Raw genomic sequence first — 14,224 nt, forward strand, 5'->3', positions numbered from 1 at the left:
GCAATTTTAGCTATAGCATATGTAAATTAAAGATAACATGAATTTAAACTTTATATGCAGCCCCTGCATCCATGCTGTCTGTGAAGACACCAAAACTTTTATCTCAGAGTGTCTATTATCACCACTGTCAGCCAGTGAGTTGCACTGTCAACCAATAAATTTGAGGCAGAACAAAACTTAGGACAGAGCTCACAGCAAGCAGTGCATTTTACAACAAGCAAAGTTTACTTCCTCAGCAAAAAGTCTATTTAAATAGTGCACTACAGCAAACCATGTATTTACTCAGTCGAGTCTATTTAATAAGAGTCTCGATTAATTGCAGCAAACAGAACCCAGGACTGGAACTATCACAACAATACCCAATAAAAGCAGGATTATTTTTCCAGCAAAATGCAGTGAGGGGAAGATAGTTACACAATACAAATTATGTGCATAAACTTAATTCCAGTCACGTATAACAGGCTTCAGGCATGATTGACAGGTGAATTACCTAATCATCTCCACTCTGCATGGGAATCATGGCATGACTGCATCCATTTTCCCCTCCCTTTCTCTATCCCTCTCTTGTGTGTTCCCCCTCTCACTCTCTCTCCTGTATCTGAATGCCTCACCCCACCTCGCTTTTTCTCTGCATAGACAAAGTTCAAATCCCACCATGGCTGCTGGGAGAATTTATTCAAATCAATTAAATAAATCGGGCATAAAAAGCTAGTATTAGTAATGCTGACCATGAAACCACCGGATTCTTGTAAATACCCATCTGGTTCACTAATGTCCTTTCGGGAAGAAAATCTGCCAGTCTGCCCTATACGTGTCTCCAGACCCACAGCAATGTGCTTGACTTTTAACTGCCAACTGAAATGGCTGAGCAAGTCACTCGGTTGTATCAAACTGTTGCAGAAAAGAGTAAAACTGGATGGACCACCCAGCAATGACCCAGGCACCAGAAATGATAGTCACACCAAGCCCATCGACCCTGCAAAATCCACCTCACTAACATCTCGGGGACTTTTGCCAAAATTGGGAGAACTGTCCCCAGACTGACATAGTCATACTCGCAGAATTGTACCTTACAGCCAACATCCCAGCCTCCTCCATCACCATCCCTGGGTATGTCTCACCAGAGGTGGTGGTACAGTGGTTAACAGTCGGGAGGGAGTGGCCCTGGGAGTCTTTAGCATTGACTTTGGACCCTATGAAGTCTTACTTCATCAGGTCAAACATGAACGAGGAAATCTGCTGATTACCACTTATCACCCTCTCTCAGCCGGTGAGTCAGTACTCCTTCATGTTAAGCTCCACTTGGAAGAAGTACTGAGGGTAGAAAGGGCTCAGAATGTACTCAGTGTGGGGGAATTCAATGTCCATCAGCAAGAGTGGCTTGGTAGCAGTACTACGAGCTGGCCAAGTCCTGAAGGACATATCTGCCAGATTGGGCCTAAAGCAGATGGTGAGAGAACCAACAAGAGGGAAAAACCTATTTGACCTCGTCTTCACCAATCTGTCTCTCACTGATGTATCCATCCATGACAGTGTTGGTAGGAGTGACCATTGTACAGTCCTTGTGGAGGTGACAACCTGTCTTCACACTGAGGATACTACTCTCCATTGGGCTGTGTGGTTTTACCACCATGCTAAATGTGTTAGATTCAGAAGAGATCTAGTAGTTCAAAAGTGGGCATCCTTGAGGCGCTATGGGCTATCATCAACAGCGGCAGAATTGTATTCCACCACAATCTGCAACCTCATGGCCTGGCATATCCCTCACTCTGCCATTGTATAGAAACATAGAAAATAGGAGCAGGAGTAGGCCATTTGGCCCTTCGAGCCTGCTCCGCCATTCATTATGATCATGGCTGACCATGCAACTCAGTAGCCTGTTCCCGCTTTCGCCCCATACCCTTTGATCCCTTTAGACCCAAGAGCTATATCTAACTCCTTCTTGAAAACATTGTGTTTTGGCCTCAACTGCTTTCTGTGGTAGCAAATTCCACAGGTTCACCACTCTCTGGGTGAAGAAATTTCTCCTCATTTCAGTCCTGAAAGGTTTACCCTGTATCCTTAGACTATGACCCCTGGTTCTGGACTCCCCCACCATCAGGAACCATCCTTCCTGCATCTACCCTGTCAAGTCCTGTTAGAATTTTATAGATTTCTATGAGATCCCCCCCCCCCCCCTCACTCTTTTTCCTCGGATGGTGATGGCAAACACGAGGGGACATAGCTTTAAGTTGAGGGGTGATAGATATAGGACAGATGTCAGAGGTAGTTTCTTTACTCAGAGAGTAGTAGGGGCGTGGAACGCCCTGCCTGCAAAAGTAGTAGACTCGCCAACTTTAAGGGCATTTAAGTGGTCATTGGATAGACATATGGATGAAAATGGAATAGTGTAGGTCAGATGGTTTCACAGGTCGGCGCAACATTGAGGGCCAAAAGGCCTGTACTGCGCTGTAATGTTCTAATTCTTCTGAACTCCAGCGAATATAATCCTAACCGACTCAATCTCTCCTCATATATCAGTCCCGCCATCCCAGGAATCAGTCTGGTAAACCTTTGCTGCACTCCCTCAATAGCAAGAACATCCTTCCTCAGATAAGGAGACCAAAACTGCACACACTATTCCAGGTGTGTCCTCACCAAGGCCCTGTATAATTGCAGCAAGACATCCCTGCTCCTGTACGCTAATCCTCTCGCTTTGAAAGCCAACATACCATTTGCCTTTTTTACCACCTGTTGCACCTGCATGCTTGCCTTTAGCGACTGGTGTACGAGAACACCCAGGTCTCGTACCATCAAGCCAAGGCACTAACCATGGTTCAATGAGAAGGTAAGAGGAGCATGCCAGGGGCATACCGAAAAATGAGGTGCCAATTTCAAGAAGCTACAACAGGGCTACATGTGTGCTAAACAGCAGAAGCAGCATGCTGTAGACCAGGGATGTCCAACATACAGTCTGGGGCCCAGGATCCGGCCCGCCAAAGGTTTCCATCCAGTCCGCGGATGTTTTTCAGAGATGAGAAATTTCCGATTGTCATCTTTCAGACAAGCTTTTTTAAAAAAGCTGCACGCGTTTCTCAGGGTAGTGCCCTAGGCCCAACCATCTTCAGCTGTTTCATCAATGACCTTCCTTCCATCATAAGGTCAGAAATGGGGATGATTTCACAGTGTCTAGTTCCATTCGTAACTCCTCAAATAATGAACCCAGTCTGTGCCACATGCAGCAAGTCCAGACAGCATTCAGGCTTGAGTTAGAAACATAGAAAATAGGAGCAGGAGTCGTCCTTTCGGCCCTTCGAGCCTGCTCTGCCATTCATTATGATCATGGCTGATCATCCAAGTCATAGAGAGATTCAGCACTGAAACAGGCCCTTCGGCCCACTGAGTCTGTGCCAACCAACAACCACCCATTTAGACTAATCCCACATTTAATCCCATATTGCCTACCACGTCCCCACCTTCCCTCAATTCTCCTACCACCTACCTACACTAGGGGTAATTTACAACGGCCAATTTACCTATCAACCTGCAAGTCTTTGGCTGTGGGAGGAAACCGGAGTATCCGGCGGAAACCCACGCAGTCACAGGGAGAACTTGCAAACTCCACACAGGCAGTACCGAGAACTGAACCCGGGTCGCTGGAGCTGTGAGGCAGCGGTGCTAACCACTGCGCCACTGTGCTGTCCTAGTCGGTAACCTGTTCCCGCTTTTGCCACATATCCTTTGATCCCTTTATCTATATCTAGAGCTATATCTAACTCCTTCTTGAAAACATACAATATTTTGGCCTCAACTGCTTTCTGTGGTAGCGAATTCCACAGGTTCACCAGTCTCTGGGTGAAGAAATTTCTCCTCATTTCAGTCCTGAAAGGTTTACCCCGTATCCTTAGACTATGACCCCTGGTTCTGGACTCCCCCACCATCGGGAAGCATCCTTCCTGCATCTACCCTGGCAAGTCCTGTTAGAATTTTATAGGTTTCTATGAGATCCCCCCCTCACTCTTCTGAACTCCAGCGAATATAATCCTAACCGACTCAATCTCTCCTCATACGTCAGTCTCGCCATCCCAGGAATCAATCTGGTAAACCTTTGCTGCACTCCCTCTATAGCAAGAACATCCTTCCTCAGATAAGGAGACCAAAACTGCACACAATATTCCAGGTGTGGCCTTACCAAGGCCCTGTATAATTGCAGCAAGACATCCTTGCTCCTGTACTCGAATCCTCTCGCCATGAAGGCCAACATACCATTTGCCTTTTTTACCGCCTGATGCGCCTGCATGCTTACCTTCAGCGACTGGTGTATGAGAGCACCCAGGTCCAGCTGCATATTCCCCTCTCTCAGCTTATAGCCGTTCAGATAATAATCTGCTTTCTTGTTTTTGCTACCAAAGTGGATAACATCACATTTATCCACATTATACTGCATTAGCCCACTCACTCAACTTGTCCAAATCACCCTGAAGCCTCTCTGCATCCTCCTCACAACTCACCGTCCCACCCAGTTTTGTGTCATCTGCAAATTTGGAGATATTACATTTAGTCCCCTCATCTAAATCATTAATATATATTGTGAATAGCTGGGGTCCTAGCGCTGATCCCTGCGGTACCCCACTAGTCACTGCCTGCCATTTGGAAAAAGACCCATTTATCCCTACTCTTTGTTTCTTGTCTTGCAACCAATTTTCTATCCCTCACAATACACTACCCCCAATCCCATGCACTTTAATTTTACACGCCAATCTCTTATGTGGGACTTTGTGGAAAGCCTTCTGAAAGTCCAAATAAACCACATCCACTGGCTCCTCCTCATCAACTCTACTAGTTACATCCTTGAAGAATTCTAGCAGATTTGTCAAGCATGATTTCCGTTTCGTAAATCCATGCTGACTCTGCCCGATTCTACCACTGTTCTCCAAGTGCTCTGCTATAAAATCTTTGATAATGGACTCCAGAATTTTCCCCACTACCGACGTCAGGCTGACTGGTCTATAATTCCCTGCTTTCTCTCTACCTCCCTTTTTAAATAGTGGGGTTACATTAGCTACCCTCCAATCTGTAGGAACTGTTCCAGAGTCTACAGAATCTTGGAAGATGACCACCAATGCATCCACTATTTCTAGGGTGACTTTCTTAAGTACTCTGGGATGCATACCATCAGGCCCTGGGGATTTATCGGCCTTCAATCCCATCAATTTCCCCAACACCATTTCTCTGCTCATACTGATTTCCTTCAGTTCCTCTCTCTCACTAAGCCCTGTGTTCCCCAACATTTCTGGTGTGATATTTGTGTTTCCTTTGTGAAGACAGGACCAAAGCATGCATTTAGCTGGTCAGCCATTTCTTTGTTCCCCATAATAAATTCTCCTCGTTCTGACTGTAAGGAACCTACATTTGTCTTCACCAATCTTTTTCTCTTCACATACCTATAGAAACTTTTACAGTCAGTTTTTATGTTCCCCGCAAGCTTGCTCTCGTACTCTATTTTCTCCTTCTTAATCAATCCCTTGGTCCTCCTATGCTGAATTTTAAACCGCTCCCAATCCTCAGGTATGTTATTTTTCCTGGCAAATTTATATGCCTCTTCCTTGGATCTAATGCTATCTCTAATTTCCCTTGTAAGCCATAGTTTGGCTACCTTTCCCGTTTTACTTTTGCGCCAGAAAGGGATAAACAATTGTTGCAGTTCATCCATGCGCTTTTTAAATGTTTGCCATTGCCTATCCGCCGTCATCCCTTTAAGTAACGTTTCCCAATCCGTCATAGCCAAATTGCGCCTCATACCTTCGTAGTTTCCTTTACTAAGATTCAGGACCCCAGTTTCAGAATCAACTACGTCACTCTCCATCTTGATGAAGGATTCTATCATATTACGGTCGCTCATCCCCAAGGGGTCTCGCACCACTAGATTGTCAATTATTCCTCTCACATTACACAATACCCAGCCTAAGATGGCTTGTTCTCTAGTTGGTTCCTCAACGTATTGGTCCAGAAAACCATCCTGTATACACTCCATGAATTCCTCCTCTATTCTATTGTGACTAATTTGATTTGCCCAATCTATATGCAGATTAAAGTCACCCATAATTACAGATGTTCCTTTATCGCATGTATCTCTAATTTGCTGTTTAATGCCATTCCCAACAGTTTGGGGCTCTATATACAACCCCCACTAATGTTTTTTGTCCTTAGTGTTTCTCAGCTCTACCCATACAGATTCCACATTGTCAGAGCTAATATCTTTCCTCCCTATTGCATTAATTTCCTCTTTAACCAGCAATACAGCTCCACCGCCTTTTGCTTTTTGTCTGTCCTTCCTAAATACTGAATACTCCTGGATGTTCATTTCCCATCCCTGGTCACCTTGCAGCCATATCTCCGTAATCCCAACTATATCATACCCGTTTACATCTATTTGCGTGATTAATTCATCCATTTTATTGCGAATGCTCCGCACGTTAAGGCACAAAGCCTTGAGGCTTGTTTTTTTAATGTTACTAGTCCCTTTCCCACTATTTTTCCCTGTGGCCCTGTTTGATTCTGGCCCTTGATTTCTCTGCCTATCACTTTTCTTATTCCCCTTACTGTCTTTTGTTCTTGTCTTTGATCCCCCCCCTCCTCTGACACCTTGCAAAGATTTCCATCCCCCTGCCATTTTAGTTTAAACCCTCCCCAACCACTCTAGCAAATAATCCCCCGAGAACATCAGTCCTGGTCCTGCCCAGTTGTAACCCGTCCAGTTTGTACTCGTCCCACCTCTCCCAGAACCGGTCCCAATGTCCCTGGAATCTAAAACCCTCCCCCTCACACCATCTCTTCAACCGATTTATCCTGCTATTTCTACTCTGACTAGCACGTGGCACTGGTAGTAATCCTGAGATCACTACCTTTGAGGTCCTATTTTTCAGCTTACTTCCTAGCTCCCTATATTCTGCTTTTAGGACCGCATCCTTGTTTTTTTACCTATGACGTGTGTACCATGGCCACTGGCTGTTCACCCTCCTCCTTCAGAATGTCCTGTAACCCATCTGAGACATCCTTGACCCTAGCACCAGGGAGGCAACATACCATCCTGGAGTCTCTTGCAGCCACAGAAACGCCTATCTATTCCCCTTACAATTGAATCCCCTGTAACTATTGCATTGCCACACTTTTTATTCCTCCCCTGTGCAGCAGAGCCAACCATGGTGCAACGAATTGGGCTGTTGCTGCTTTCCCCTGAGAGGCCATTCCCCCCAACAGTATCCAAAGCAGTATATCTGTTTTGCAGGGGAATATCAGAGTCGATAAGTGGCAAGTAACATTCATGTCACACAAGTGCCAGGCAACGACCATCTCCAACAAGACAGTCTAACCACCTCCCTCGATATTCAGTGGCATTACTATCGCTGAATTCCCCACCATCAACCTCCTGGGGTTCACCATTGAACCAATCTTACCTGGGCATACCACATAAATACTGTAGCTACAAGAACAGGTCAGAGGCTGGCTATTCTGAGGTGAATAACTCACCTGACTCCCCAAAGCCTGTCCACTATCTACAAGGAATAAGTGAGGAGTGTGAATCCTCTCCACTTGCCTGGATGAGTACAGCTCGAAAAACACTCGATGAGCTCTATACCATCCAGGACAAAGTCGCCCACTTCATTGGCACCCCATCCACCACCTTAAATACTCACATCCTCCACCACTGGTGTACTGTGGCTGCAGTGGCTGCATCTCTACAAGATGCACTGCAGAAACTCGCTAAGGCTCCTTCGATAGCATTTTCCAAACCCATGCCCTCGACCACCAGAAGAATAAGGGCAGCAGGTGCATGGGAGTTCTCAGGCTCCCCTGCAAGAGTCTCACAGTCCTGACTTGGAAATATAACGCTGTTCCTTCATTGTCACTTAGTCGAAATCCTGGAACTCACTACCTAACAGTCCTATTGAGTTGCACATAAACAGCAGCGGATGAAAAGAAGAAGCTCACCACAACCTTCTTGAGGGAAATAAGGGGTGGGCAATAAATGTTGGACTTGCCAGCGATGCCCACATCTCATGAACGACCTTTTTAAAAAAAGTCTCCCTTCCTGTCTCATCCCCCTCTCTCTGCTTAGCCCAGGAGTTGGCAACCTGTGGTGGCTTGATAATGTCTCTTTTGCAGCTCCCATTCTTTATCGGCCAGTTCTCAGACAATTCTGCAAGTTGTAAACTGTCAATACTCTGATCTTATTCTTTATAATAAGGTACGTTGACTATCTAGAGGTAATGTTTTAGCTTGATTTGCAGCATGTATAGAAAAAGTTAAGATGCCTTTGCATGACCAGGACCATGAGGCTGGTGAACTAACTGATCTTAATTGGTTATTTCATGGTTGATATCACTGACTATTTAAATATCCTTAACAAGAAAGTTAAAAGGACAGGGAACCAGAGCTCTCCCACTTTTGCAAGAAGTGCTCTCTTTCGAATGAAAATTGGAAGAGATTATTTTGGCACATTTTTCCACTGCTTAAAGAATTTTTTAAAAAGACAAATGTATCAATTAAAAATATATATTTTTTAAATTCAATACATAAAATGAAAGAAAAGTTTGCTACACGATTTCAAGAATTTAGGAAGATAAAAGAAATGCTAAATTTTATATTAAGACTTCTTGAATCAGATACGCCATTGAACTTTTTAACATTTACCTTTTATACTACTACCAGGAAAGGTCAGGCAATTGTGTGTTTACAGCATCAGATAACTGCATAATGTTCATTAGATTCTTATGAACAATTTTATCACCTTAATTTGTGCTTATTCCTTTACTCAATCTTTTAAAATTTTATCTTTTTTTGGTCTTGTGGTTTTGGACAGTTTGTATTTTAGGCAAACTTCTTAAAAAAAAAGCTCTTCAGCTAAAAAAAATGGTTGGCCAACCCCTAGCCTAACCCCTCTCCCTCTCGCTCTTTCTCCTAATCAAAGCCACAAATGTGACAGTGATTATACTGCACTCTCCCTCCTTCTTCCTCAATCACTGCTACCTTTAAAAAAAAAACACCTTGGAGTCCTCTGTCCAACCTCCATTTCCTCTCAAAAATCCTTGAATATTTTGTCACCTCCCAAATCGTGTACATCTTTCCCACAACTCCATGTTTGAATTATTCAATAAGGTTTCCACCCGTGATACAGCATTGAAACTGCCCATCAAAGGATGCCCAATGAGATAGTGACCATGTTACGCTATTCCTCCTTGACCACTGCTGCCTTTGATACAGTTGAACGCACCATTCTTTTTAATGTCTCTGTTGCCCAGTTCAGTAGGATTGCACTGACTTGATTTCATTCTTCTATATCCACTTATAGCCAGAGCATCTCTAGAAAAGCTTCTCTTCCTTCTCCTTCAGATCATGGAGTGCCCCAAGGATCCACCCTTGACTCCCTCATCTTACTCATCTGCATGCTGCCATTTGGCAACATAATTTGAAGACATGGGATCAGCTTTCATGTTATGCTGACATAGCTCTACCTCTCTTATCACCCGTCTCAACCCTTTAATGCCTCTGTCATCAGACTGCTTGTCCAACATCCAGTCCTGGATGAGCTGGAGTTTCCTTCATTTGAACATTGGGAAGACTGCAGCCACCTTCTTCTGCCCTGACCACAAACTCCACTTCCAACCCTCTATACTGTCCATTACAAAGACTGTCTACTCCTACCTCTGTAAGATCGCACTCCCCACCCCGCCCCCATCCCATCTAAAGCCATATGCTGCTGAAACCCTTTCCTTGTTTTTGTCGCCTCCACATCAGCTATTCCAATGCTTTCCTGGCTAGCCTCCCAATCCCTGTAAACTTCAGCTCATCCAAAATTCTCTTACCCATATCCTTCACCACTCGCCCATCTTCCTTGTCCTTGCTAGCCGACATTGGCCCCAGGTCCCCAGCTTCAGAATTTAAAATTCTTACCTTTACATTTAAATTTCTTCATGGCTTTGCTCCCTCACTTTTCGGCACCGTTGGTGGCAGTGCCTTCATCTCTCATCTAAGCCCAAATAAAAATACATTTTAAGAGATCCACGGGCCTGATCTGCAGAATGACGACTTCCTATGCTTTGAATACTATAATTATAGGAACTATTTTATTTATATGTAATAATATTTTCAAAGAAATCAACAATATTTGTCAGGCAGGGCCTTCCCTCCTGAATCTGTGATAAATACCATTGGATTAGTGGATAAATGCACCATATGTTCAGAGAATCATTGAATAGTACAGCACAGAAAGCAGCAATTCAGTCCATTGAGTCTGCGCCAGCTCTTTCAAAGAGCAATCCAGTTAGTCCCACTTCCCCGCTAATTCCTAATCGCCCTTAGCAGAGAGTTCTCGGTTTAATCCCTGATCTATTGCTGATTTCACATCGGGGCAACATTAGGGTGGTACAAATAGATTCAGTTCTCCAAGAGAGGTGAGGTGGGGTGATCAATCGTTTTTCCCACTGCTGATCACTATCCAGCAATTCCTGTATGTGTAGATGTCAGGTGAGGAGAGAATTATGGTTGGTGATGCTCTCACTGGCTCACACAAGAATGGTTACTTGGGTTTAGTTTCAGAGGGCATCCAATGTCCTTAGAAATGTGCCTCAGTATAATTTGACACCTTGAAGAGAGGAGACAACAGCAGTGTAGGGGTGTGGCAAAATAAGATAATCTATCCTGTGTGCTGAGGATTATATGGCTGCTATATTATTTTATTGTACAGTGCATCATCAATATTGTTAACCACTCCCATTGAATTTTCCATAGAAGAAGACATTGTCCTAAATGAAATGTGTGGGTTCTCTTTCAGGAGACTGATTATGCTGCAAACGATCAAGTTGACCTTTATGACGATGTAATAGCAGCTGCTGATGGTAATAACCATGAAGACCAAAGTTTTGATGAGATATTACCACGGACTCCCGGTGAGCCACAGAAAACTGACAGCGCCAGGCCAACCATAGTCTACACATACGGAGGCAAACGGCAAGCTGTGTATGTGGGAAACCTGACATGGGTGAGTGAATCTACCTGGTTGGTGTTACTCCGATGTACATAGCCATATGTCAATGGATGGCAACTGCATTTGGACACACTGAAACGTTTCCAAGAGGCCTGGATGGGACATTCTGTAAAGTTATTTTTCTGCCATTGTCGCTCAAGTACCTGGGACAATACAATTTTGATATTTGTCCTGCTTTAGGAAACTGTCTAAATGTAGCTTTCGCCAGTTCTCCCTGTTGTCGGAGAGGAATGAATCTTGCTGGCATTTATTTTATTTATTTATTTTGAGATACAGCACTGAAACAGGCCCTTCGGCCCACCGAGTCTGTGCTGGCCAACAACCACCCATTTATACTAATCCTACATTAATCCCATATTCCCTACCACATCCCCACCTTCCCTTAATTCTCCTACCACCTACCTACACTAGGAGCAATTTACAATGGCCAATTTACCTATCACCCTGCAAGTCTTTGGCTGTGGGAAGAAACCGGAGCACCCGGCGGAAACCCACGCGGTCACAGGGAGAACTTGCAAACTCCGCACAGGCAGTACCCAGAACTGAACCCGGGTCGCTGGAGCTGTGAGGCTGCGGTGCTAACCACTGCGCCGCCTCTGTATTGCCTCTGTAAGTTAAGTATCTGTTTCATAAAGTGTAGTTGCTCACTCATGTAGACCTTTTACAGAATGGTTTCACTTATTGAGAATTATGAGTAAATTCTGCTGATCTTGAAATTAAGTCTGCCAAAGTGCTTATGAACGAACTAAAATGATGGATGGGAAAAGGCCAAATGGTCCTTTGAGGCTGTTGCATATCATCATGGTGAACTTAACACCATGACTCTCATTGCCACCACCCCCACCCATCCCATCACCAGTATTGTAATTTCCTCGAACAGGCAAGAAACAGAGAAAAAAAATTGGGAAATTCCTCTCCAATCCCGAAGGTGATCAAACAAGTTCTAAGAAATCACGGTAAATCCCTACACGGTGTGAGCTGGCAACTTGTTTCAAAGGTTGATGACACTGCAAAAAGAAAATCTCCTGATATCTAGTTCTATGTTTATACAACTTATACAAGAGTCTCCTGGTCTTCCTTAACTATCTAACTCAAATCACAGATCCACATGGGCCAGATCTAATCCTTTCAGCATTTTAAAAGATCTTAAACAAATCTCAACAGATGTGCTTTCGAGTAAGAATGGCCTGATCACCAAGCCTGTCATGGTAATTAACAGAATTTAAACTAGATACCAATCTAGTGGTCCTCCTTTGCTCCTTTTCCAGGGCTTCTACATTACTCGGTATGTTAGGGGCTAAAACTGGATACAGTATTCTAAATGAGGCCTTATGAGTAAGGTGTACAAGGACAGTAGAATTGTTCTTTGCTTGGTATTGGATTGTCTTTGCAATACATCTTGGTAATCTATTTGTTTTTGCTATAACATGCACTGGTTTTGAGTTTTATGAGATTCATATACTCTAACCCCTGAATCTTTCTCCTGCTCAGCATTCTTAAGTTCACAACCTTGCATTGTGTGCAAATGTTTGGCGTTTCATCTATCCATGTGCATGACACTACATTTATCTATATATCTATGTGTTTCTATGTTTGTATATTAAATGACATCTGGCAGCCATGGGCTCATTCCCCGATCACACCTAGATATGCTTGTAATCTCTTTTTCTTATTTAGTGCCCAAAAGCCTACACTGCCATTTGTATCATTCGTGGACCTCATGTTAGCCTGACGCTTTCTTCCAGACTATTGGTAAAGATGAAAGACAGCGGTGCCTGTGGGATTTAACTAGTAACCAGTCCATTTGCAGAACCACTGCCATTAATAACAACTTTCGGCCTACAAGCAAACAACTAATTTTTCAGCTATTCCACGATTTGCCCACTACTTCCACGGGATTAACTATTTTTTTTAGCAGGTTATTGTGTGGCACCATCACAAAAGCTTTTTGAAAATCCACATATACAGTGTGAACCAGGCTACCTTCCTGCACCAACCTAGTAATTTACTCTAAAAATGCAACTAAGTTGAAAAGAAGGAAAGAGACTTGCATTTATATAGCGCTTTTCACAACTATAGGACATTTCAAAGCGCTTTACAGCCAATGAAGTATTTTCGAAGTGTAGTAACTGTCGTACTGTAGGAAACACAGCAGTCAATTTGCGCACAGCAAACTCCCAGAAGCAACAATGTGATAATCTGATTTTGATGTTTTTGATTAGGGATAAATATTGGCCAGGATGCCAGGGCTAACTTCCCTGCTCTTCTTTGAAATAGTGCCATGGGATTCTTTATTTCCACATGAGAGGGTAGACAGGCCCTTGGTTTAACCACTTCACACCTTCTGCCACTCTGAATAACTACCCTTTATCCATACTCTTTGCTTTCTGACTTGAAGCCAGCTAGCAATAAATTCTACCACTTATTCTGACTCTGCATTCTGACCTTATTAGTCTGTTACGTGGTACCTTATCAAAGGCACTTTGAAAATCTAGATGAATTTCACCTACTGCATTACCCTTGTCTACTCAGTTACTTCTTCAAAAAAAAAAGTACATAAGATTGATCAAGCAAGACTTTCCCCTTTTGAAATTCATGCAGATTATATTTTTGGTTTCTATTCTCTCCTTTAGTAGGGATTCTATTGTTTTTCTTACCACCAATGTTAAACTGACAGCCCGGGCAAAGGTAGACCAATCTCTAAATTATACAAAAAAATCAGTACAAAATATTGCTGTGTACAGAAAACTAGTTATTCAACAGATATATAATCTGACTGAAATTTAAAATAATTTTATTTTCATTTTACTGCATAGTCACTTCCCCCCGTACCCAAGAAGCAAAAATCAATCCAGCCTAGAGAGACACCAAGTGAAGTTGCTGGAATTCGCGAAACAGCAAGTAGATTGGACTGATCTGCATCTCATCTCCTACATAGTAAATCAACAAAGTTAACCTGACAAACTCACCAAGGAAGTCAGACCAATTAAGGAATTAGTATAAAGTCCAGCAGAGACTGAAGACCATGGCTTCCAGCCTCCATATAAGTCACAAACTTATTAAAAACCCAAGACTTACTTTGTCTAGTGGAAACTTGTCCTTGCCCAGAGATGCCAGAGTGATTTTGTGTGAACCAACCAGCACAAACTTACTGGTGCGTACAGAATTACTAACGGCAGGACTAGCAGCTGCAAAACA

The 14,224-nt window shown here is 43.4% G+C and overlaps 1 protein-coding gene across 1 annotated transcript in view; it reads left to right on the forward strand.

The window, feature by feature from the left end:
• The window catches only part of LOC137377014 (cleavage and polyadenylation specificity factor subunit 6-like), a 129,049-nt gene that overhangs the window by 21,793 nt on the left and 93,032 nt on the right, over positions 1-14,224 (forward strand). Inside the window, exon 2 of the mRNA XM_068046137.1 lies at positions 10,814-11,020. Coding sequence (XP_067902238.1) covers positions 10,814-11,020 — 207 coding nt within the window. The remainder of the gene's footprint in view (positions 1-10,813; positions 11,021-14,224) is intronic.

The sequence above is a fragment of the Heterodontus francisci genome, chromosome 14, assembly GCF_036365525.1.
Source record: "Heterodontus francisci isolate sHetFra1 chromosome 14, sHetFra1.hap1, whole genome shotgun sequence".
NCBI lineage: Eukaryota > Metazoa > Chordata > Chondrichthyes > Heterodontiformes > Heterodontidae > Heterodontus > Heterodontus francisci.